Genomic DNA, 24940 nt, shown 5'->3' with positions numbered 1-24940 from the left:
GACGTACACCTCGGGTATACCTTCATTGTAAGAGAACGATATATGAAATTAAGATCGAAGCCTGTTGGTGAACGTGTGCATTACTAATCAATCAACAAACGTTGTGATACTTGAAACCATAAGCAACCGCACCGAAAACAGAGCAAAGCTCGAAACTGTTAGAAACCCTTTTTTTGGTATATCCAGATTCGAATCCACAGGAGTTCGCTTGCTAACCCCGAAAAAAAAGTTATCACGTTAGTCATTTCGTTGGGCGACGAAGAAAATTAAGGGTACGAAAAAACGTGAATTGGAAGCAGGCAACCACGAAAAAACGACGCCGGAAGAAGAAGCTCTAATCATCTTGTCCACTTTTATTGTAACCCATTTCCTAACTGGATCTAATCATGGAACGATGTTAAGGAGCGAAGTTAATACGACAAAGTTCGGTTGATTGGACGAAAATTTGTACGCATCTATTCAAGATTCCCTTCAGCTAGATAGATATTCAATATTTCGTCTGCCAAGCGTAAGTGTAGCTGCTTGAAAATCGACAGGTAATACAATTTTCCGTCACGAGATTTTATGCCGAGGAACGGGCGTAGAAATTCAACCTGTCAGCCAGCCAGGACGCGAATTCTTCGCCTCCTACATCAGCATTCGCGTAAAGTAATCCACGCCATTATCCGTCCCCATCACGATTCACCCATCTAGGGTGGCTCGTGATTTAAGACTGTGAAAAAAAAAGAAGAATATAACAGACTGGATGCCAGACGAACACTTTCAGCACGTACGCCGAGAGCCATCATCTATCCCGGGCACGTGGTTTGCAAAAATTACACCAAAAAATACTCTGCTGCAGAGTTCATTTTGCGATCCACCGTAACAAAATTTAATCGAAATTATTTTGATACATAATCTTGTGTAGAGCAAGCTGTACGGCATTCGCATCTAATCTCGGTCACGCGCAAAAAAAAATTCAAACCAACGACTCATCGCGCGATGAGACCAGCTTCTAAGAAGTTGCAGAGAGTAAAATTCTGATTAAACTGTTTCTATAAATCTTGCCGGCTTTTGCTAAATGTGACGAGCCTTAATTTTCAAGGATGAATTAGGTGGCAGATGTTCCTGATTCTAATCTCGCTTCAGCTATCTATTTAAACAACGGATGTACAACGTCCTCAAGGAGGGCGAGATTAAACAACTCGCTATGCGCGGAGACAAATTACTTCAGTTATGCATACCCATACAGGTGAAGATCCGTCCCGTGATACAGGAGCAGTATTAAATCCAGCGTTTCCCGTTCGTAAAAAAAAAAGAAACAAGCAAATAAAAGTTATAAAAATTGTGTGACCACACTCGAGGTTGAGACCTTAGCAACGTGGAGATGATGTTACTAACGAAATAACAGGTTGAAAGAGGAAGACGGAAGGGCGGGAGGGTGGGAGATACCCGTCTCAGTGTCTTCACAATGAGCAGAAAGTTGAGGGGGTGGAAGAATGGGATGAAAATAAGGGAGACTAATTGAATCGATGCGTCGCTGAGTTGTGCCTGTACTCGAAGATACGCACCGCCCGTTGCTACGAGCGTTTGATTAGCGACCAGCCAATCACCCGATCAATTGACCTTATTGGTATCCACGCTCGGCTGGTCACGAGCAGTTTACACGCACTTTGAACACTTCAGTGGCGACCGTGACACAATTGTTCGACAAGGTAACTACGCCGTCAAAAGCGTTGATAAATTTTCCAAGCTCTTGACTCGCAAAATGATCCTTGCTATTATCCACTTTGACCAACTTTACATTCGGCGGCTAATTTTCACCATGGTCGAGGGATGCGTTAGTCAACATATCCCAGCATTCACAAGGTATCCATTGTTCTTGGTAGTAGGAGTTATAGAAGTTGAGGCCAGTCCCCCCCGTCTTGCTAGGTATTTCGGTAATTGAACCTAATCGATTTTCTTCTGATGATTAGATTCCGCGACACCGTCTGCCTCCACCCCCAGCTGCTATCACATACCACTGGTACAATCATCCAACGACAAGTGAGACTCTTCATAGACATATTTTGTTCATTACCAATCCCAACTGCGGCCCTGCTTGATGTGCCTGCATTCACAGACGTGTAGTACATTATAGAGAGTCTACCCCGTAGTCTACCTTGGATTATTCTAGCCTGAAACCAATCGTATTACCAGTTTTTCATGGACATTGATCTGTTGAACATCGCTGGAGACAAGCGGACGAGCAGATTGCCGGATAAATTGCAGTTTCAAGAAGCTCCGGCCCACGATTTGCCGCTTGACCAGTCAGGATGATTGAAACAGGTCGAAACGACATTTGACTTAGGAATAAGAGAAAAAGAGAGAGGGAGTGAGTACCGTGTGATTGGTACGTGCGATAGAATTCGTTTTGTTTTCTGTTAAAGAAAGAAAAAAAAAACACGACGACGTGAGATCTAATTGCTCGTTTAATTGTTGCAGTTTGAAACCTCAGAGTTTCGAATTTTCGTTGGAAATGATGTCTGCAATGAGAGAAACGTGCAGCGATAATCAATGGGCGTCGATCAAGATGGGAATTGTTCGCCATTAGTTGGGGCTACCGTGGGACCGCGATTTGAGCATCGATTCCTCAAGAGTCCGCGGGGGTTAAGGGTTCGATAAACGAATTTTTGGAAGGGTGCTGAATTCTCGCTTCTTCCGTCGTTGATCAAGTTAACCTGTCTATCCCATTGGAAATCAGTTCAGCGTGGGAGAAACCTGTGATCGCAGAAGTAGCCTACTAAGAAAAGAAAGCAGTCTCTTTTCCATGCGATATGATATGGTTAACGGTAATATGTCGCATGTTGTGGGGCACAATGCATGGCAAACAAAGAACAGACTGAGGACAGACGAAGGACAACCGATCCCCTTCTCTTTTACTCGCCCCCATCACCATGGCTCCATGCCTAAATTTTTTTATCCCCTATTTACCTTGCGTCTGCAGCGGTGAAGGTATGCCTAGCGTTTTCGGAGATCGCTTCATCTATTCATAATCTGGAGCGAATATTTGAACCCACCCCGTTTCTACGGCTCAAATATTGCCGCTGTATTCTCATCGCCGTTTCCCTCTTCCTGCTTTTCTACAAATTTCAATTTTACCCCCACAGAGAGACGTGTTCAACTTTTCGCATTATATATTTCTTCCCCGATCAGCTAATCTACCAAGTTACGCGGCGACCTTGTCACTAGGCGGGCAGATGACTAGATAACTCGTATGTACCTCTTGTTGATTGCCTCACGATCAGCTTGCGGGCAACCTACATTGGAAAATAGCGTTAATATTCATCGGAGCAGAGAATAAATTCAGGGATTAACAAGGCGCGTATCTGTGTCACCCGAGGGTAAATATTTACCGTGAAACAGTGTCAGCGGCTGTAATTAACGAAAGTCCTGCAGGTAAACACCCTGAAGATAAAATTGCTCACTTTTTCTCTTTTGATTCGCTTCGGTAAGCCTGCGCCTCGTCGATGATTCCCGGCAATTTCAGGCGATTCAATCTAATTTGAGACAATTTCAGGTGAAGGTTGCCGCAATAAACTTCAACCACGCGTAGAGTAGTCTCTTCGATCCGCTTACACTAGCCTTTGACAATATTCAGGAAGGGAAAATTAACGCTCAATACAATTAACGCGAGGGTCGAAGTTTTCCCATCGATTTTTCTTGGCTGCTGATACGCACCGAGAAGCGTCGTGATATCTACGCCTACACGATCTTAACAACTATCCCGATCCCTGGTAGCTTAATTGTAATTGGTAACGACGCGAGCAACGTAACACCGTGGTTGTACCGAATTCTAATAAGGCTGTGTATACGTGTGTCACTGAACTTCTTGTGCGAAACAGCCAAATATGAACCAAACTTCAGCCGAGGCGCGAGAATTTCACGCTGAATAAGCTGCTCCGGATTTCGGTTCTTCGGGGTAAACACATAAAGCGTAGAAGCACCGGGTATTGTGTGCCTAAAGTAACGAGGAACGATGGAATCGTTACATAACAGCGAAATGTTGAGGCGTTTGTTCTTTGCCGGGAAATTGTTGTCTGCGTTACAAGTGGCTGAATATTTACCGGTAGGTAAAATTTCAGTTTTAAATACGAGTTTTATTGAGTTACGCTAATGGTACGAGAGTCTTTTAATCCTATTTTTGGGGTGTACAGAAACTTGAGAACAAAAGTAACACCCGACAAAGAATCTGAGTGGAAAGTTTTTTCACTCAACTGAAACTCTTAAGCGATAGGAGTGACGGAGGATTTCCACCCTCAATAGTCGAGTGCGCAGAGCAGGGCGACTCCTCGTTTTATCCAGTGAGCTTGAGGTCTTAGGCTAGGCACTTCTATGGACAGTACAAAGTTAGTCGAATGTCCTGTGGTACTCAGGGTCCCAGCTCGAGTCATAGTTTTGTAGACTGGACAATCGTAGACTCCTCGATCAGGGTGTTGGTGATTTTCCTCGGGGATCAGCATTATCGTGGGCATATCTAGAGTGCGGAAGAATCGCAAGACAAAAATAAGAGCAACAGATATAATCGTGAATGATGATTGGTAGTCATTGCTTAACAGTTTTGCTCATGAACTGTTGATATTGATGAGATTAAAAAATTACAGGTCGAAATGTGACAACAGTACCGGTATAAAGTTCCTTGGGTAATGATTCCGCTAGGGCTGTGTCACCCCATCGACAGCCTTCGAGGAATAGTCCGTAAATGGCGCATCCGTCTTTTGGTTTTTGTTTCGGTTTACTGGACAGGACCTTTGGACGTAATGAATGTAGGGAAGTAAATAGATGAATAGACCGCGTTACTGTTATCCTAGATCTAGGACCGCCATTGTGAAAAGGTGCGCAAACGATAAAAAGTGCTGCTGTCAAGGGAAAGGTAGAGAAAAACGCACCACAAAGCCGAAGTCGATCGCGTCGATGGAGATAGCGTATCTGCGAGCAAAATTCTGCAGGGTTCCAGTCAGGAATGCCTGAGGAAAGTAAAACCCAGATATCCAAAAAGCTGGGGGAATTCCCCTGTTGTACCATTCCATGATGAACTTTATCCTCTCTTTTAGATCGATGACCCAGGCACCTTTGGTAAATTTAAGGTTTTCACATGGGTAAAAGAAGAGTCACAAATAGGGCGAGTGAGGTGCGTACCGAGAGGCTTGAGGGATGGGTAACCCTTATCCGCCCAGATCTTTGGCACCTTATTGTTGAAGAGGCTGCCCGACATGGTCTCCAACCTTTCCGACATCACGACGAGTCCTCTGAGCGCTTTGAGAAGGTCGTTCAAGGACACGATTAACTCCTGTAGTAGACCGTTGTACCGTTTCGCTTCTTGGTAGAGAACGGTGTTAAGAGACTCCTCGTAGAGGACCGGATACCTGAATAAACGTCAGCTGTTTGAAAAGCGCGATTTCTTTATACCAAAACCGTACAGCGCAGAGGCATCATTATACTTTTCATAAAAATCGTGGAGGTTAAAGAGGGGGGGAAGCTCTTCCAAAATATCCCTAGCTCGTTTGGAGGAAACGTCCTCCGTGCTGCTCGCTGCGGAGCCACCCACTTCTTTCGGCTGGAGTGCCAGGAGAGTATCGAGACACGCGAAAGTCTCCGCCTGGGCGTAGCTGATGTCCGCGTTTTCGTGGAGCCCGAACAGGGACGGATCGTCGTTTAGGGGGAAAGTTTTTATGTACGTTACGTAATCGGCAAACGGGGTGTCGCCTGGAAGCTACGGAAACGAAGGTGGATGAGTTGGAACAATGATCTAATAGCGCATCGCCCAACCCCGATCCACCTACCTGATGATAAAAGCCCTTGGCGTCGAACTCGTAAGTCGGCGAGGCAACTTCTTTCCTGTAATAATCCTCCAGAATGGTCAACACGCATCGCCGATCCCAGTCGTCCGTTATTCTGCCCCCGTAATTGATGTGGCCGGCGGTGTAAGTGAGCACCTAAAACGGAACGCGATCGGGAAATGACGACATCATCGAGTGAAATCAGGCTAGCCGATTGATACCTTGAACGGCAGGTCCGAATACTCGGCGAGGAACATGCGGAGCTGGGATATGCAGATGGTGAGATCTCCGTTTGTGAACTCGTAGGGGATGTTGAAGCCCAGAGGACCGAATTTCCGTCTCTCGAGGAGAGTGCCGTGAAACATACAGAGCGCGAACAGCATGTACTTGAAATCGGGTATCTTCGATTCTTCAAGGTTGAGGTGATCTTCCAGTTCCATGACTTGAGTGAGGTAGGCGCGCAGCATGTTCGCCTAAAATCAATCCAACGATTGCTCCGGAATCACCAATGAATCAGCAATGGGTTACAACCTTGACGCCTCGGGGTGGTTCGACGGTGATTTTGCTACAGTTCTGCAGAATGCTGACTGGAAAATGAGCGCAGGGCAAGGAAGTGAGCCATAATCGAAAGTCACGGTGCGTACTCTCGGGAGAAAGCTCGTCCACGAGGGTCTCGAGTCTGGGCATCCAGCTGGGCGCGAGGTGGCAATTCTGTATCGAATAATTCAGAGCACGAATTGGTCAAAGGAATCGTACAATGAGGTCATCCGCGTCTCACTTGAAAGAAGAGCCAGTTCCCAACTTCGGTTGACTGCTTCAGCATCAACTCCGCCCTGGGCCCTTGGCCCTGACCGAGTGATATCGAGTACAACTTTTTCCCCATTTTCAATCTGTCCGCGAATTTGTAGAGATCCGCAGCCGGGTCGGTACCGGTTGAAAGGACGAAAATTAGCGGTGTCGTCGGCTCAGAGTCCTGGTACATGGCGGAGACCTCGGTAGTCTGGGGCTCGACGAAACGGGCGCCGAGGAACTTCGCAATGTACATTTGCATGGCGTTGGTGAGCTTTCCTGGTCGCAGGCATTTCAGAACCAGCATTTTCTGGAAGTCGTCAAGGGAGTCTCTCCACGGCTGGGGAAACGGAACCCTGCGGGAAGGCACGAAGCAATTCAAAATCTTAGTGATTTAGTCCGGGCACTTGGGCATGCCACTCACGTCTGCGGCTCCTGAGCGTCGAATACGGTCTTGAATTGTGGCATCAATTTCACGAACGAATCTACGAAGTTGTTGAACTTGGGCAGTGTTTGCAACGATTGGATTTCCCTCCAACAACGTAGCGATATCCAGTCTGGCGATGGATTTGGCAACAGCTGGAAACAACCGATGCTATCAAGATATTGACTCGAAAAGTCTTTATTTCAAATCGAACATGTTCCGGCGTTTCGAGTGTTTTCAATTACGCTTTTCGGTACCAACCTGCGACGGCGTAGCGCCAGAGAGCAAGAATCTCCACTCGGTTGGGTCGATGAGATTCTGATCTATTTTGAGCCTCACGCATACCAGGAATGCAAAGTGCAGTTTGTGTTGCTCGAAGAGGCTTCGGCAAACGTTGGAGAACAAATTGAAAGTGAAATGGATATTGATGGTCGAAATTCGCACCTGGATGTCACCTAGAATCGACAGACTCTTTAAGGGTGCGATATTTCAATACGCGTTAAATATCCTGTAAACTATCTACTATGCGACTAACTGCTTATATCCGTAGCTGTCATGCTCGCGATGAATATGTTTACGAACCACTCGAGCGAATACTGATACATGTTGTCGACGTACTGCAAGTCAGACAGACAGAAGAACAAAATACGAGCACGATTGGCGACCGGAATGTACATGCTCCTGGTGGTGTCTATTTCTGCCTGAGTTATCTCAGCTTTCTCGACTTTCTCCTGTTCGGTATGAAAAAGAAGAAAAGAAAGGGATGGGTAAAGGAATGCTTTTTGCAAACTTTTGGTTTAACAAGTCGGTGAATTTCTCTTTGAAGATCGCGTCAAAGTTAGCCAATAGGCGTAAAGCCTTTTTCGCTTTTACATTGAAGACGTGGCATGGTAAGATGGAATAAACAAACGACAAAGGAAGAGGGAAGATCGACCTTTATCTCCTCACTTTTGATCTTGGACGCCTCCAGCGTAACGATGAGGTCGTTGTCATCAACGGCAGAGCCTTCAGAAATCGAGAGTCGATAAAGTATGCGGTCTTCGATTTCCTTCAAATCCTGCTTCATCTCCGCACTGGCAATAACGAGAGCGCCTCGTGCCTCCTCGAGATCAGGTCGTTCCTGCATCGCCACAAGAGCAAGCATCTGATCCGACAGACCGCTGTGTGAAGAGAAATTCTCAATCGATTTCAAATCACGGCGAGTTCCGCAAACTCAATATCAAACGTTCCACCGCTTCACCTGGCAGTAAGAGTAAAGTTGACTAGTAGCACCTTGATCGCAACTTCCGGGGTATAATGGGGATTCGTCAATTTCGTCGTCATGTAAAGTCGGAAATCACTGTTGTACGGAATGACGCTGTCACCCAACTTGACGACCATTTGGCCCCCCTGCTTGAACAACGCATTCTTCAGGATCGGATCTAACGCCGCCTCCAACGACGTTCCGACATTCTCTATCAAGCAGCTCTTTCCGAATCGAACACACCCTTCCAAAACCCGTATGAGATCCATGTCGCTCATCTTCACCACAGACAAGCCGATTTTTCCCTACGGTGAGTCAAAAACAAAATAATAAAAATTTTGAAGTAATCGTCCAGCTGCATTCCTTCCTGGAAAAAAAAATCTCAATCGTTACTCTCACCATGTTCCTTATCCACTTGTTTGCCTGACCCTGGGGATCGATGAAAAGTGGCCAGCGTTTAGAATTCATAACCAACACCGCGTTCTCCACTGAGAAAGCGTCGCGGGGGAGTCCATCGATCTGCCACTTCCGAATCTCGACAGGATTTCCGAGCGTAGTTACAGGCGTGCAACCATCTGTGTGAGGAACACCCTCACCCAGCACCGAGTACCACAAGCCCAGAAGCCGCTCTCGATAAGTGTCGGTGAATGGTGTCAAATACGCGACAGCGCCTGACAAGTAAAAGCGCAATCCGTCATCGCTTGTGCTTTTTAATTTTGCAGCTATCGGTTCACGGCTTACCGGCGGACAGAAGTATGTCGCCGGTTACATTCCGAAGGGCAATCTTTATGCTGGCGACGGTTGAGATCCAGCGTTTTTGTTCGTCGCCGAGACCGGCGACGAGGCGAACAGCTCGGAGCATCCTATCCTCGCATATCTGTTTCTCGTTCTCGAGGACGGCCTTCTTGTCATCGGCGACCTTGAGCAACTGCTGTAGGTTCTCAATGCCCTCTTCAACCTCTCTTAGCTTCTCCATAGCGGCTGCCAACGTCTTCTTAGTCTCGCCGAGGGCCTCGTCGGCCCGGGCGAGCGCCTCCATCTTCGGGGCGACTTTCAAGTTGACGAAGTAGTAATTGTACATGGCATGGACCCATAGACAGAGGGAATGACAAGCTCGGGAGACCTGGATCACCTGCTGCGGTTCGAAAGCTGGATTTTCAACGTACGGCTGGAGCTTTTTTATCATATCCGCGGTTATGTCCTCCTTGTTGAAGTTCGCAAGGGAGTTTAAGAAGTGCCCAGCGTCGGCGAGCATCTGAATACCCGGCGTCCAATAGTCCATTACCTTTTCACCGGGCATTTTTCCGGGCAGCTTTGAAAATTTATGAAAAAATGTTTCACTGTTATCATTGAAATTTTTTACGGGGATAGCGGATACATCCAAGCTAGATTATCGAGCGCCCGAACAAACTTTGAGCGGTTTGACGTCCTTTATTATGCAGATCGCCTCGATGACCAGGACCACGCCCACCGGCGGTCGCTTCATGGCTTTCACTTCCGTTATGTCCCCCTTGTTCAAGGCTTTTAAGCTCGCCTCGGCCTCCTCGAGCATCGGTCTAGCTTCGCCTAAAAATATCCGGCAAAAGCGTTATCCCGCATATCTATTCTGTACAAGAAATAGCGCCAGGCTGTAAAATTCCAAGGACTCGGCCAAAATTTAAAGTGAAGTATTTCGTTGTCAGATAAAAAACTGAGGAAGTCTCACTCAGATCGGTCTCGGCCTCTTCCTTGATCGCCTCGCATTTCTCCTTGACGCGGGATGCTTCTTTCTCCTGCTCTAAGGCCAAAAGCTTCGTTTTCTCCGCCTCAATCTGTAATAGATACCAAGATAAGTGTAAGCTCGGGATTACTTGATCGGCGAAATCCGATTCGGGTTGTCCCCGCACTTAACCGTATCTGCGGTTATCCTTTTTATCATTGCGGCAGTCGCGGCGCTGGCTTTTTCGAGTTCAGGCTTCATCCCAGTGAGGATCGTTTGCATTTCCTGCACCTCGACTTGGGTCGACGCCAACTTGTCAAGTCCTGAGAGCGGAAAAGGGCGATCAGATTAAATGAGCTTAGCGCCGAGGGAAACCGGAACGACTAAGAAAACACGGACAATTAAAGCTCTCCAAATACATAGGCAGGCAGGCAAAGCCTGTAGGGGTGAGATTATCATAGATGGAGTGAACGCAAATCTATGCTGATTGATTATGACGGAGAGCGGTACAAGTGAATTTTCCAAGGAACACGTTTATCAAGTCGGTTGTAGAGCAGGGTCTGCGTGCCACTGATTCCGCAAGCTTTGAACGGGGAATACAGGGCCTGACGAGATATTGTATACAATCAAGGCACGTGCGGTATACCGGGTGTGAGAATAATCGATAGAACTACATCTCTCAGCGTAACTCATTTGAGCCAACAAGATAGTGTAAGGGAATTTACAGAAACACTTCGCGCCAAAAGATGAACGCGTAAATCGGACGTATCGTTGACAGAAAACGTAGATCATGAAACCGCGTGTTACACAGGATCGATTTGGATCTATGAAAAATCATTCCGCGCCGCATAATCGATTGCCAGAATTTCCGCGTAGGCGGTGAACTTGAAAACCCAACATTTTTAGGAATGAGAAAAGGCAGCCTTTGTATGATGAAAAATACCCACTGGCAAGTGCCACCGGTTTCAAAGTGAAAAGCTTCGACGACTTAAACGCGAGGGACTCGAAAGCCTTAATCCAAACAAATCGCACCGCAAATTATTATGTATTCGGAAAGAGTGGAGATCTCGTAGCGAGGATAAATCGTTGCTGGTCAAGAATAGAGAAATGACAATGAAACCTAAGTCGAGACAGAAATACTAAGTCCAAACAAACCGGTGCCCTAGTCTCCCTTTTCTTAAAAGGTTTGACACACTCGAATGGACCATGACCGAGTTACGCAACGTTCGTCGTTTTCTGGTCATCGTGATTTGGTCAGCACCAAAAACCCTAAAAGACGGCCGTGATTTAATATTTCACTTTCATTTGTTAACGCGGCTTCTGTCGGTGTCTTCTAAATGTCCCGAAGAATCCAGCTGTTCGTCAAAGACCTGACGGGCACGGGTGGTCGCGTTCCGTCGCATCGTCGGAGGCTAGCAAGAGGGGGGGAGCACTTTTCCCTCCTTTCGTCGTCTAAAAGGGTCAATGAGATGACGTTAGGCTCGTATTTGATCCACGTTCTGGAATCCAGCCAAGACTTTTAGCGTTAAACGACTGACGACGACGTTAGCGGGTGTGCCTCCTCTCTCATCCACCGACGCAGATACACCGATTGTCCCGATCCGCAAACACGAGACAAGCAGACTAGTCTGGAATTTATATATCTGTCTCGTTTGATGGGGTGAAAATCGGTGATGTCAAAATTAATGGAAAACTTTCCGTCGGTAGAAAATGAATGAAATTACAGCGGAACGGAGACATACTTGGACCCGATCTATGGGTGTTTAACGCCTAATTTGATAAACGAAGGTGATTCAAGGCGCCGCCAGACTCTCAAGACCGTTCACCCCTCCTACCTATATATTATTAAACGTCTGAGACGATAATTTGGCAGAGGACAGATGTTTGATAACTGCAAAAAGTATGGTGAAGAAGGAAAAGACAAGCCGTACTGTAGGATTTACGATAATTGACATTGATGAAGCTAAAAGAGTCCAATCACCCAATGACAGACGATTCACCCGCGTGAAGAGGTCTTCCTTCTTTTGCTTAACCAGGACTGTGTAGCTCGATAGTAACTCCAAGTACGAAGTGGGCGTCACGTAGTTGTGCCGAGATAATTCCTAAACGTGAACGTATAGAAGGAGAAACATTTTACAAGATTCCAATGGATCATCGAATACGATTCGCTCACCTGCAAGAAGTCAGCACTGGCCTGTATGACACTGGAATGCATGAATTGGCATGTCTTCACGATATACGGAAGCGCGCTTCCCGAGATGCTGGTGTCGTCGATTTCGCTAAGGTACTGCAGCGCTACGCTCTGCGAATGATCGATGCCGTGGTTAAGTAACATAAATCGGACAAGATGACGCAGGTGTTACAGTCACGGTGCTTTGCTCGTTATATTCACGGAGCTGGGCTCAGAATATACGGTGAGACGACTGTCGGGTAAGCTTCTGAGCCCTTGGAGTTGACGCAATAACCCACCTCAAGCGCCGTCGAAGGCCAGGCGCTGAACCAGTCGATGGTGCAGCAGTTGACTAGGGCCGGGAACTGCCTCAATCGAGCCCGAAATATTTCACCGAGTGGACTGGGGGATTAGTAAGGAAATTTCAGCAAACATTGCCAGACAACGAGAAATTCGACAAGAAGGAAGGAGGAAGTACCCGGCTTAAAGCGTACCTCATAGTGACTACGGTATGAAGATTACTGCGAACTGTCTTGAGATATGCTGAGAAAAGGTTGCTCTTGGTCAAAGGTAAGCCTGCCTCCTGGGTCGGGACACGCATAACTTGGTATATTATATCGAGTTCCTCCGGCGCGTAGATATTTGGAATGTCACCGGAGTTCAGTATGTTATTCAAGTCCTCGAGGAAGGAGTCGTTCTTTATCTAGTTGGCAAAAAATTCCATTCTAGCAAAAGCATTCCGGCATTCTTATAGTCGCGTGTTAAACGGAGTCGAATGAGAAATGCAACGTTGTATGGGAGAAAAACGATCGCGATACGTCTTCGGGACTATTCTATTACGAAAAAATCTATTTGCCACCGTGAGACCACTCCGTTCAGTGATCAATGATATCCACCGAGACGCGGGGACTCGAATGGAGTATAAAGAAATGGAAGCAGGATGAATGACGAATAGAAGACGGCCGCTCCACTTTTTCCTTTTTCCTTCGTTCGACGAGCCGCGATACTAACTTGACTATCCGAGAACAGGAAAACTATGGTATGTCGCTTCGTCCCGGCCTTCAGCATCATAGTCTTGATGTCCTCCCGCCATTCGTTGTTGCCGTAGGCCTTACTGAGTTCGATTTGAAAACAGTCGTACTCCATTATAAACGAGGACAGTTTCGTAAGGCTCGCGCGACCTGGGGGAAAAAACGTTTCACCGTAAAGAGAATAATCGATGAGAAAAAGACTGGATACGTTCAACGGGGAAAAGGAAGGAACCTGAGCCACCCATTCCCAGTAGCAGAGCGTTTCCCCTTGGCTGGCGCAGGATACGCGCTATTCGACATATGTGCCCCATTGCATCCTCGAAGAAAACCAACTTCATCGGCGATGTCGTTGCTATGTTGAACTCCTCGAGAGTGTTCAGAAGAACTTGTTCCAGCTAGCGGTAAAAAAATTACGAAACTTGCGATACCGAGTGGCGAGTGACGTAGATATTTCCATAGCTTTTTATGGTTTCGATTTGATAACGCCGAAATCGTTTGTGCTTTACCTTAGCCATGCTGGTTACTTTGACGTACTGACCGAAGGAATCTATGAAATCTCCGTACAGTAAAATTCCATTGCCGATAACTTTATCCGTATCACAGTTAAACCGTTTCTCCAGTATCTGTCTGAGCAGGTTGTCAAACCAGGCTCGATCCGTGTCGTTCACCAGCCGATCGCTGAAGACTCGAATATTCTCGTGATACCACAGCGTCATAAATTCTTCCACTCTCTGATGAAACAATTATAATGAACACGAAATTACCTCAGATTTTAATGAAATTCCAGTGAGGAAAGATCAGGAACGGAGTGCGTCATTATACCTAAGAAATTTAATTACCAAATTACTGTATTATACATTCGACACTAAAGTTTGCGCTGAACAGTGCTTAAAGCCGAAAGTAAAACCGGCAGATCCGAACGTAAAAGTTATTTTTCATCGAAAAAAAAAGTTTCTTCTTCCGCCCCCGGAAAGAAACTTCAGTTCGTCGTGACAAAGTGAAAGGATAAATTTCATTGACAATAACCTCTGTGACAAGTGATCTCTTGCACGGGTTTTGACTAAAGTTCGACCAATTTATCAATCCATTTGAAAGATACGTTTGACATTTTTCTTTTTGCTTTCTACTCGAACAGAACATTTATCGCACTTTGTTGCTGATAATTTCTCGACAGATTATATCTCCTGCACAAACAGATATAACGTTATCGAGAGAGCTGGTAATGTTCGTAGCTTGTGAAACGAGAGAAAAAAAAATTTGATAAATCTACATTATTCCACGTACCTCGCTCGGCCAAAAAGTTTAAAATTCACGTTGCGATAAGGAATCAAGGAGACGTTGAAAATTTAACTACGAGCAATAAAACTTAAACTCGCGAAACTCCCTCTTGACTGGTTTCTAGCAATAAATCGCTTACCAGTATTTTATCCGGGTTGGCCATCAAAATTCCTTGAAACACTTTGCTCAAATCCCTGAGGTTGAAGGTATAGTGAGACTTGTCGGGTGTGGGAAGCAGCTCAGATATGATAATATTATATACATGGAGAGTCGCGGTCACCGTAACATCCAACAGTTCTTGTAGATCCTCCGTCCTTACGAGCCAAGAATTTAGAATCGTGCCAAAAATGTTTTTCTAGATGAATGGAAAAATGTGTTATTAGTCACCAAGGGTCTACGGAATTATCAATTCTTCTTATCGACTCTGCAGCCAATCACGACTTTCAACAACTGGACCAAAACACAACAGGAGAAAGGAAACGAAAGAATACATGTAATCCTAAAGGCGATATTCGCAGCTGTTGAATATTGAACCTACGGCCATTGTACACAGCAGCCATGCCTCCACCGGATGCACGGTTACTTGGAAGTGTGCAATTACTGAGGTGAGCGGACTTTTCCACTGCAGGATGGCGTCGCGGAATGAAAGTGCTAAGAGGGGGGGGAAATAGCAGGAGCATCGGTACAAGGAAAACAGCGGGAGTGCAGCGAATAGACGATTACGTCGTTTACACGAGAAGCACCCTCCGGCTCGGAGCTCGAAAGGATGTAAAATTACTGATAGTTACGGGGTAAGTTACGAGGGCTAATTGCGTGGGAGTTAACTACCAGAAGCAAACAGAAAGCTGCAAGGACGAAGGAGCGAGATCGGGCCTCGGTCTAGGCCGCGATACGTGAGGAACTTCTTTCCCCGGGGGAAAATCCCTGTCTTCATTCCAGACCTAAAGCACCCCGCTGCTGTTACAGCCGGTGGAAACGACGCAGATAATTCTATGAAAACGACACACCTAGGCAGAGGAAAATACCGCGACGGTACTCGGGGGTGGAAACGAGGCGTTTACGTACCTCGCGGGGCTTTCCTACAACTTTACCTTGACATCGTCCTCCATTTCTGTGAAGGCGAGGTGGTGAAGGTGGCGGGTCAGACGCGTCGTCACCGGGTTACGTCCACCACCTGGAGGTCCCATGGCCGCCACGAAGTTGCAGTCGTAAATCAGGTGGAACTGGCCAATTTCCGTTCGATCATACCACCCTGCAGTAACATACGCCTTGCACATTATAACGTCGATGTGTTCGTACCATCGCAATCGATGGACTTTGTGGTAAATCGGCAATAACGTACGACGTCGTCCGAGACTTATTGTTTTACCCTCGTGTTTAGCGAGAGGCGACAATTATCTGCGTCGGGAGTAAGGAAAGAAAGAAATGGTCTTTTGGCGCATAGGGCATGATTACGTCACTTCTCTCGTCCTGAGACCAGCCGATATGCTTCCGAGGAAATTAAATTTTCACTTGCATCTATAGAGGAGTAGTAAATTAGCACGGAATCTTGTTCAGCCGCACAAAGAGCGACCCAGTTCTGCCGTCTGTTTGCGGCGAACAATTCCTTGTGCGAATGTCTCTCCCTTTCAGAGATCCGCTTTGCTGCGTGATAAATTTAATTTTCTTGTAACAGAGCGTCACTGAACATTCGCATTACCGAACTTCCGCTCTTTCAGAGTCCGCTGAGACTGAACGCGTTAAAAATCTAATTCGCGTCGGTGTTAGTTGCTCCTAATTTACCTTGACAAGCGGGTGCTACTTTTGAGAAAATCGAACTGTTCCTTATTGGCCCGGATTACCTGCTGAATTATACTCGACCAAGAGAATCACGAAAAGATTACCAGCGGGAATTAATCCCGCGTCCCTCTACCAAGCTTCGCAGTTATTCGATCTCGTCCCATGATCTATTTTCTTGTTTTGAGACAAAATGTACCTTACGTACAACGCCTCTGAAGAAAAAAATTTATTAAACACCATTTTGTCGGCGGTCGATGCTTATAAGTGTAGAGTTACGACTTATAAAGAAATGTGGGGGAATATTGCCGTCTTAAGCACCAGAAACAAGAGTTGAGCCATAAATTTCGACTTCAAGAGCGATGGTCTGATGGAACAATTTCCCTGTTATAAGCTTAGAAGAACACGAAACTCAAGCTTCTTGACTGAAGAGTAGAGTTTCTTGTAGTGAAATTGGAATATCGTTTGCAGAGATTTTTCAAGAGACTTGTATCGAAGATTTTCTCCCCAAACGTTGACGTAGAATCTTTCTGTTTTCCAGCATGTCTGAAATCACTCGCGTTCCAATTACTAGAAAGACTCGTAGAAGGTGAAAAAAAACCTCCAGACAAATCCTCGTCGCAACTGTCTCCAGCTTCGTAAGCTTACGCCGACTTCTCATGCAATTACATATTATCGCTGAGTCATTGACCCTTTACTGCATCGAAGAAATTCGCCCTCCGGCAAATCTATTCAAGGGCAAATCCTGCGGGGTCGCATTTTTGAATACATGAATGTCAATACCGGAGGCTAAGAGGAAAATCTTGTGACTTCTGGCTGCTTTCAGATCCAGCAGAATATTCATCATTTCTCCTGCGGTACTCAAAATTTCACATCCCGAGGTACATTCAAACGCGCCGTTTGTCTCTGTCGCGAGTTTGATTGCTCGCCGTCTAAACTATGAGCAAATTATTAGCGGAGCAAAAATCCGATACTTGCGGGAAGGAAATGGAGTTACAGCAACGCGGGATTAATCGATGTTAAATCAGGAATCTCAGGACTAGCGGGGGAATTGAATCGGTCCGTGCAAACCTTGCGGAAAACAAAAAAAAAATAAAAAATTGTTGTAAATAGTTACTCCGGTTTGTCTTAAAATGGCCAGCGATGCTCGAGCAGCGACGTTATTCAAGACCTTTTAGTGTGTCTTTAAGGAACTCCGAGATCATCTTACAAACTGACCGGCACATCACTCGAGAGTAACTCGATCTCACTGTCAGATCGAGGACAAAGATAGGGACCAAATTTCGGTAATGAGTGATTGATTAAATGCGTTTTTCATTTGTGTTTTCGGGCAAACCTTCCGATTTAATTGTCCGGACTGTTTCCTTTCGATCCTGCCTTATCTCTGACAGGACGTAACGCACTGGAATGCCACGACCCAGAACCGAGGTTAATTGAATTTCGCGAACGATTAGATCAGCCCTGCACATTAATTCCCTTAACCAAAGACTCGGCAATTTTCTCTCCCGCTGCAACGAAGCACTGCAGTTGCAAGTGTGTGTCTAATAATAACACAGGCGATGGTAATAATGTCAAAGCGAGATGCGCTGATTGATTTTTTTCTATTGCTGGAGGCGGGCGTGACCCCCTGTTATTTTCATGATCAGAGAAAACGAGGTCGCGGAAATAACCCGGTGCAGGCGGCGAGTCGGACCCCGGGGAAAATAATTGGACGTCGACGAGTGTTCCAATATTCACAAAGAGAGAAAAAGAGAGAGGGAGAGAGAGAGAGCGTAGGAATTTTCGAATGGTATATGATTCTGTGGACTTTGAACCGCAGACGTATGATTCGCGGACAATGAAAGACCGCGGCTCGATGCATCGGTAGGCGAAAAATCGGTTAAATTATCGTACTTTCAGTCCGGTCTGTACGCTTTATTCAAAACCTGATCCAACGCGGTGAAATTAATTGGATGATTTCAGAACTCGGGGAAAAAAATTCGCAGCGTTTTATTCTATATTTATATTACAGGATCTCAACGGGTGAATCGTTGATGCGGAGGCGGGAATTTCCAGAGAGAGGCGGTGAATAACAGAGAATTGAGCGATTCGAGGCTATAAAATATGGCTGAAAAACACTGGACACCGATACTGAAGTCCTTGTACCCTCCACATTGACGTATAATAAGTTTCCACCACCTCCTTTACGGCCATTCCTCCTTCTTCACCTTCCTCTCGATACGTTCGGGTGGGACGATCTGTCGGCGATAAAGTGCAGCGACCTTAATCGTGACCTGGACTGAACCTGATGCTCAAAATTCGCGTCTCGTCATTCCTATACCCTCATCCATTTGTGCCTGATTACCACTCCGGCATCGGCGCTTCATGCACGAGTAATGAAGACAGTCCCTTCATTGTCCGTTGATTTCCAAATTTTTTTCCCGCCCCATCATCTTTATCCTCTTCGTTGTCTTTAAGCGGACCATTTTTTGCGCCACGAGATATCTTTGTTCCCCTTTATTTTTTGACAAACTTTTTCTCCTCTGACAGACGTTCAGAACCGTAATAGCAGCTACGCTGATGCTAATGTTCGGATAGTAGAAAAAATGTGGATGCGAAGTCTGATGTCTAATCGGACAAGGTCGCGTTGAAAGCGAAATACAGGAACGGGATACTTTTCAAGAAAGAAAATAGAGTATAGTATTTTTCTTCTTTTTTTTTCTACATCTTTTTTTAACGATTAACTGACTTTCCCTTACATCCGCAGTTGTAATTCATTTTTCTAAAGATCAAAAACCTCGAGATTTTTACTTTAGAAGAAATGTCTGAAAGACGTTTACCGCCCACAACCGATCGACTTATCGTCTCTTTCAAGTTTGATGGAAGAAAAATAAAAACTGACACAATATCTTGAATAGCTGTTTTTCGTAAGAATTTCGTTTTAAAACGTATTTGACAGATTGTATAATGCGGTAATTACGAGAGCAGGCGTCGACGGATTTGATGTAAATATTATAGGCTCTCGAGCTTTCAACGCGATAATCATTTCGACCATCGTTCGTTTCATCGACGGAGAAGTAAGGTTTTCTCGCACATATCGCGCGACGGGAAGGAAGAGAATTTAGTCGAATAAAAAATCAACTAACCGCTGAAATCCATGAACTGCCGAATGAGTTCGATGGGTGGTTGGGCGCCGTATATCTCCAGAGTGGGCATATTGAGGTCGTCTATAAAAAAAACTTGCTTCTTAAGTATGGGAGGGCCGTAGACACCTTTTCGTCGTTTTTCCAACTTCGAGTCGATCAGGTCCTTCGACAAAAGTTAATCGCGAATTGATGGAGGGTCTCAAGGGTCAGGGGACACTGTGCGAACTTATCCCCTCAGACTCCGACATGCTTACTTGGGTCTGATTGGCCGATGTGCGGGCGGAAAAGGTAATGAAATCGCATATGTATTTCTTGGGCATGTTTCGAGCTAGCTTGTTCGACACAGTGAGGGTCTTTCCACTTCCGGTGGGCCCGACGCAGAGTATGTGATTGTCGTTGACGAGAAGGTACCCGACGAGCGCCGCGTTTCGCACGTTGTCGATAGTCGGCACCTCCATGTCTGAAACGGAAGAGCAAAGATCGTTGATTCCGAGGTAATTCCTCAGCGATTTGATTCTAGGATTCGAATTACCCACCTTCGAATTTTGTATCGGATGTGATTTTTATCGAGGGAATATCGTCGAGCCATTTCACCCACGTTGGCGCAACGGGCTCGGTACCAGTTATCGGATCCGTGAACCCACCGTCGTGAAGCCTTGATATTAAGTGTGAAAAAGATTTATAAGAGAGAAACAAACGGAATAACCTTCGTGATTCTGCGGGAGAAACATGAGAAGAAGGAAAAGGAGATGAAGGCATATTGTGCGGTGGGAAAGCTCGAACGCACAATAACGATGGAATGTAGGTACAGGTACGCGAATCCATGGAATGTAGACATTGTAACGGCGAATGGTATGTTAAATCTCCGTGTATTCCATTGTGTATATATCTACAGCAGGCGGTGCGAAACCGTAACTTTGCAAAACCACTGGTATACGTTGTTCCTTTGTCCATTTACCTACATTTACAATGCACAGCTCCCGATATTTGACAAGTAAATTTACTCAGCAAACATTATTAACATCGCCCGCTGCAGTGAAATTTTGGTCATTGCTTCAGGCAACCAGTCGAGATTCCCTTGTGAGATGACCCGCTTTTTAAAACGACCGATTTTCATTTTTAGATTAAACTTTTAGCGCGAACATCACGAGATCAATCACCCATCATCCGCAGCGCCGAATCAATCCTGAGTCATTGTTGTTTATAACAACTGATCGGGGACTGACGGACAATTGTAGAAATGTTGAAATACGCGTGGGAGCCAATTTCGGCGTAACGATTAATCAAATTATTGTACGCGGACGAAGAACGGAGTCGAATGCTGTATGTCCAGCAAACGAGTTGCGAAAACAACGAGAAGGAAGGAATTTTTAAAGTCGGACGTAGCCGGCACTCGCCTGTAGTCGTAAACCATCCCTTCGGCGGGGAACTGCATGTCGTGCTTTCCGTCCTTCTGCATTCTTCGCATCCAATCATTAAAGATGCGACGTCCTTTATGGTCGCATGTCGCCCCGAGACTCCAGACCACAGAAAAAGCGACCCAGGGCGAGATGAGTTTTGCTAAATATAATAACGGAGAGAAAGGGTACAGATTTACTCCACGGGGACGGAAAACGTGCACTGTGTAGATTTATTCCCACCTTTATCGCGAACCGCATAAAAATTTCAATGCCGTGTAATTTAACCTTTCGCGACACTTAACGGTAGGTGAAGCGGTTCTATTTTTCAAGGTGAATTTTGCCTTATCGATACAAATATCGTCAACGATTAGCGGCTTCAAGGTTTCGTAAGGTTTTCGAAAGTCGAGACGAGTTTTGGCCGAACTTGCCATTAGGTATGTACAAGGGTTTTTGGCGGAATTTCATTAAATTTATTACTAATTATTCAGGGAGGAATCGGAGTGCCCATCATAATTCAATTTGGCTAGTTAATACAGGCATTTCTCGTTATAACTAATTGTAAGACGCCAAAAATTAGATCAATTATTTCATGGGCTGTGGAACGATTGCATAACCAAGAGCAACTTTTGTGCTGTAACGCGATATTTCTACCGATAGCACACGCCCGGAATACGATGACTGAAAAATTCTTTAAACGTCGATCAAACGAGACTAATATTTTGACTAAATATCGGTGCGCTGTCCTTTTTCGCCAGTGAAATCGAGCGAGTTAAGCAAAAAAACGTGAGACGTATGATTTTCAACCCCGTGTCAGAGATACTGGAAATATTTTCGAGTCCTCGGCACCAGCTGTACAAACTCACGTATCAGTCTTTGGAAGACAAGGGACGGTGGCGCTTTTCCATCCCGACCTGCCATGGGTCCGATACGATATTGGAGAAGGTTAAAATACGACGTGACCATCGCGCTGTCCACGGTTTCGATGATTTCGTGAAGCTGCTGCCGCAGGAGTTTCAGTCCAGGGAAAATAAAGTAGTAGGAAAGATTCGACAGTGTCTCGGCAAAGTTCTGCATGTTCTGTCGTAAATAAAAAAAAAAAGTAGAAAATAATTAATGACGTAAAAACTAGCATTGACAGGACAAGTTTTGTCGCGCAGAACCAGCACAGAGCGGTATTAGAAAGCGATTTTCCATTCTTCAAGAAATGTAGAATGTTCGTTACATTCTCAAACCTATTTTCTCAACTCAATAATGTACAGATCTGCACGCGGTACAACGAAAAGCTCGTTCGAAAGGAAAGAAAACTTTGACGCGTACTAAATGAGTCGAGGTACAACGCCGTATTTTTATAATACAAAGATTTCAAAGGACACCGAATGCATCATCTGTACAAGAATTTTTCGTAAACGTTCTCGTAGTACGATAACAACGGTATAAAAAAAAAAAAAACAACAAAGATCGTGTGGCTACTTGAAGATTACGCGTAGTCTTTTCGACATCTCGCCGCGGAATTTTCACCTCGTCAACGCCTTATCTACCAGTAAAACGAACCGTCTCTTTTTCAAATGGAGAATTCAGGCAGCTCAGCTGTTGAGTGTACTCAAATCGAAAAACACTTTCAGATAACGGGAAATACTCGCCTCCGGCAGAGCTCTGATCCAGCAATCGATGAACGGTTGAAGACCGACGACTCCTGGCTCGAGATAAACCATTCCACACCTGTTAAGCGAAAAGATATAATTCCTCGCACTTGTTAAAACGCTCCGAGTTATCCTTACGGATCGAATTCGTTACCTGGACACGGTAGCTGGTGACGCGACGCGCAGATCGGCGACCTCGAACATCATCGTCTGGGTTGGCACGAGTTTCATAATCTCCCCGGAAGTCAGACAGAGCTTTTTGTTGTCGTCAAGTACCGTGTTCAAGTTCTCTATCCACACAGCGTCGACCGGCCCATCAAACACGTACCATCGTTTGTCTTCATCTGCAGCCGTCGTCCCGGCTCGTATCATGTTCGACAGGATACCGTCAGTCCTGGATCGAAGAGGCAGAGGACGGCGCAATTGTAAGTGAAATAAAAACGACCGGGGATCGTCGATGTGAGCGATCAGATTTCACCCTGTAACGTAACAGCGGATACTTCCGCACGATATGCGATTTTTTGCCGATTTCTCTTATCTACCGCCTCCACTCCCCCCGTTCCTCGTCATTAAACGTATCCCCACAGAATTCCAGCGAGAAAATAGCTCGGCATGCCACCAGCCACCCGTAGTATTGTCTTTAATGTCCTCCGCGTCTTCGCGTCTCCAAGTTGAATGTCAACGGGAAGACGAGGGTTCGTTCGCAAAAGGTAGTTGAGCCACTGTGCAGTGTTCAACGTGTAAGCCCTAGTCCGTGGAACCAATCCTGTCAACGTCCCGGAAGCCGGCGCGCATCAGGGCAACATTCGCCATCTGATTAAACCGGACTCAGTCGATTCGTAGTAAAGTTTCGCGGTCGTGGTAGCGACCCACATTCGACCTTTGACACAAGGTATGCACGGGGTATTTGTCCGACATCGAACCACCGGCATAGAAGCTCGTGAATTCCTGGTGTTTCACTTTGTTCACGATATACAGTGACTGGTTCGAATGCCAGACAGAAGGTTGGCCTATCACGAGTTGAGGTATTGAAATACGTACCATTCGTGGGTGTTGATGTCGTATTCACCGTAGAGCTGACCCATCGTGATCGACTTTGGATTGAAAACGAACGTGTGCACGGGAGTAAACGGCTTTCCACTCGGCTGTGGTTTACCCTTCAGATTTGTGCAGGCGTCTTTCAGTATTTCGTAACACTGTTGAAGAGGAAAGCGTACCGTTAAGGACTCGATCGGAGCAACTCTAATTTGCATCGCATTCGAGAGGATTCTTTCATGGGTCGGTGAAATGAACTCGAGATGAAAATTGAAAACGAATATGAACTGGGACAGACGACGGGCGTTGTCAAGCGAAATGATAAAGAGACCCGGGGACAAAATAATCTCCCGAGATTATAAACGACTCTTTCCTCTCCTGTCCGTCTACAAAGAACCATATTTACGCGAACCAATTCCCATGTGCTGCTCGCCGAAATGTGTATACCGTATAATCTACGCGTCTTGGCACTGAGCCAAATATTCGAAAGTTTCGATTGCAGCGTTCGACGCGAAATACGCGAACCGCGGATACGCGTTGGAACTTAGCGACCTAGTCTGAAGAAAAACTGGGCTGTCTTTTCAATCCGGCGTTACCTAGCATGGAAAAGTGGCGGAATATCTTAGTCTCGACCTTCGCATCCGTTAAAAATTTATGATTGCGGCATCGATTTACCGGGGTGAAAGAAACCGCGAAGTGATCCGCTGTATTGACGACAGTCGAAGACCTCGGAGTGACGAATGACGCAATTAGAGTAAGACCTCCGCTTCGCGTAATTTCGCAACACTGCACGCTGTTTACCGAAGCAAACTCCGAACCGCGTCCATCCGCATCGCAGCTCCAATGTCGACGAAACTTGTACGACTTTGCGTCGAACGTACATTATCTCGCACCGTGTGCCGGTTAGATTAATTAAAGATTCGATAAAATTTCTGACCTCTGGTTACGATGGCAGCCGACGAAGTCGAGCTAATCGATCACTTGCAAAACAAAGTGATACGGTGGAAGAAGTAACAGACGGATTGAATTACAATGCTTCTATTAAATATTTAACATGAAAAAGTAAAGTAATCGCGATCGTTACTACTGATATTAGCATCGAAGCAACCGGCATATTCTGGGACAAATTTAACTTTCGACGAAATCAATTAGAGGTTGTTATTTTTATCTGAGAATCGATATTGTTTTTAATTTTTTTTTTTTCTATCTCTCTCTCTCTATCTCTCTCTCTCTCTCTCTTTTTGCTACGGAGAAGTCCTGCAACAACAGCGTGGCGCATTCGGCGATAGGCGAGACAGTGCAAGAACTAAATTACCGCAATTGGTATGTTGAAAAAGTTTGATTCTGCAGGAGGGTAAAAGAAAATGGGAGAGAGAAAAAAATTGGCAAAGAAAAGAAAAGGAAAGTGGTTGTACGCCGGGTTTATGGGCTCGGGCTTGACTCCGATATAATTGACCCCCTCACTATCGATGGTATTCGGCCACTCCCTCGTCTATTCATCATCATCGATGATCGTACTCCGGCCCACCCTT

At 45.7% G+C, this 24940-nt stretch overlaps 1 protein-coding gene across 1 annotated transcript in view; it reads right to left on the bottom strand.

Moving 5' to 3' along the window:
- Positions 1-4159: 4159 nt before the first annotated feature.
- Positions 4160-24940, bottom strand: part of LOC107221095 (dynein axonemal heavy chain 1-like) — a 67869-nt gene continuing 47088 nt past the window's right edge. Inside the window, exons 23-58 of the mRNA XM_046743116.1 lie at positions 23415-23569; positions 22528-22767; positions 22374-22452; positions 21597-21810; positions 20731-20893; positions 19870-19988; positions 19588-19793; positions 19334-19496; positions 15524-15684; positions 14572-14787; positions 13661-13885; positions 13387-13549; positions 13135-13304; positions 12618-12826; positions 12423-12525; positions 12127-12312; positions 11935-12055; positions 10146-10276; positions 9960-10065; positions 9666-9820; positions 8996-9566; positions 8654-8925; positions 8252-8559; positions 7946-8171; positions 7547-7742; positions 7273-7466; positions 7012-7166; positions 6577-6943; positions 6330-6509; positions 6020-6271; positions 5802-5954; positions 5460-5731; positions 5158-5384; positions 4908-5089; positions 4644-4767; positions 4160-4495 (exon numbers count right to left, since the gene is read on the bottom strand). Of these exons, the coding sequence (XP_046599072.1) occupies positions 4278-4495; positions 4644-4767; positions 4908-5089; positions 5158-5384; positions 5460-5731; positions 5802-5954; positions 6020-6271; positions 6330-6509; positions 6577-6943; positions 7012-7166; positions 7273-7466; positions 7547-7742; positions 7946-8171; positions 8252-8559; positions 8654-8925; positions 8996-9566; positions 9666-9820; positions 9960-10065; positions 10146-10276; positions 11935-12055; positions 12127-12312; positions 12423-12525; positions 12618-12826; positions 13135-13304; positions 13387-13549; positions 13661-13885; positions 14572-14787; positions 15524-15684; positions 19334-19496; positions 19588-19793; positions 19870-19988; positions 20731-20893; positions 21597-21810; positions 22374-22452; positions 22528-22767; positions 23415-23569 (7182 nt within the window). The 3' untranslated portion in view covers positions 4160-4277. The remainder of the gene's footprint in view (positions 4496-4643; positions 4768-4907; positions 5090-5157; positions 5385-5459; positions 5732-5801; positions 5955-6019; positions 6272-6329; positions 6510-6576; positions 6944-7011; positions 7167-7272; positions 7467-7546; positions 7743-7945; positions 8172-8251; positions 8560-8653; positions 8926-8995; positions 9567-9665; positions 9821-9959; positions 10066-10145; positions 10277-11934; positions 12056-12126; positions 12313-12422; positions 12526-12617; positions 12827-13134; positions 13305-13386; positions 13550-13660; positions 13886-14571; positions 14788-15523; positions 15685-19333; positions 19497-19587; positions 19794-19869; positions 19989-20730; positions 20894-21596; positions 21811-22373; positions 22453-22527; positions 22768-23414; positions 23570-24940) is intronic.

This window comes from Neodiprion lecontei, chromosome 6, assembly GCF_021901455.1.
Source record: "Neodiprion lecontei isolate iyNeoLeco1 chromosome 6, iyNeoLeco1.1, whole genome shotgun sequence".
Classification (NCBI taxonomy): Eukaryota; Metazoa; Arthropoda; class Insecta; order Hymenoptera; family Diprionidae; genus Neodiprion; species Neodiprion lecontei.
The sequence above is the reverse complement of the archived record's forward strand: the minus strand, read 5'-3'. Positions and strand labels throughout refer to the sequence as shown.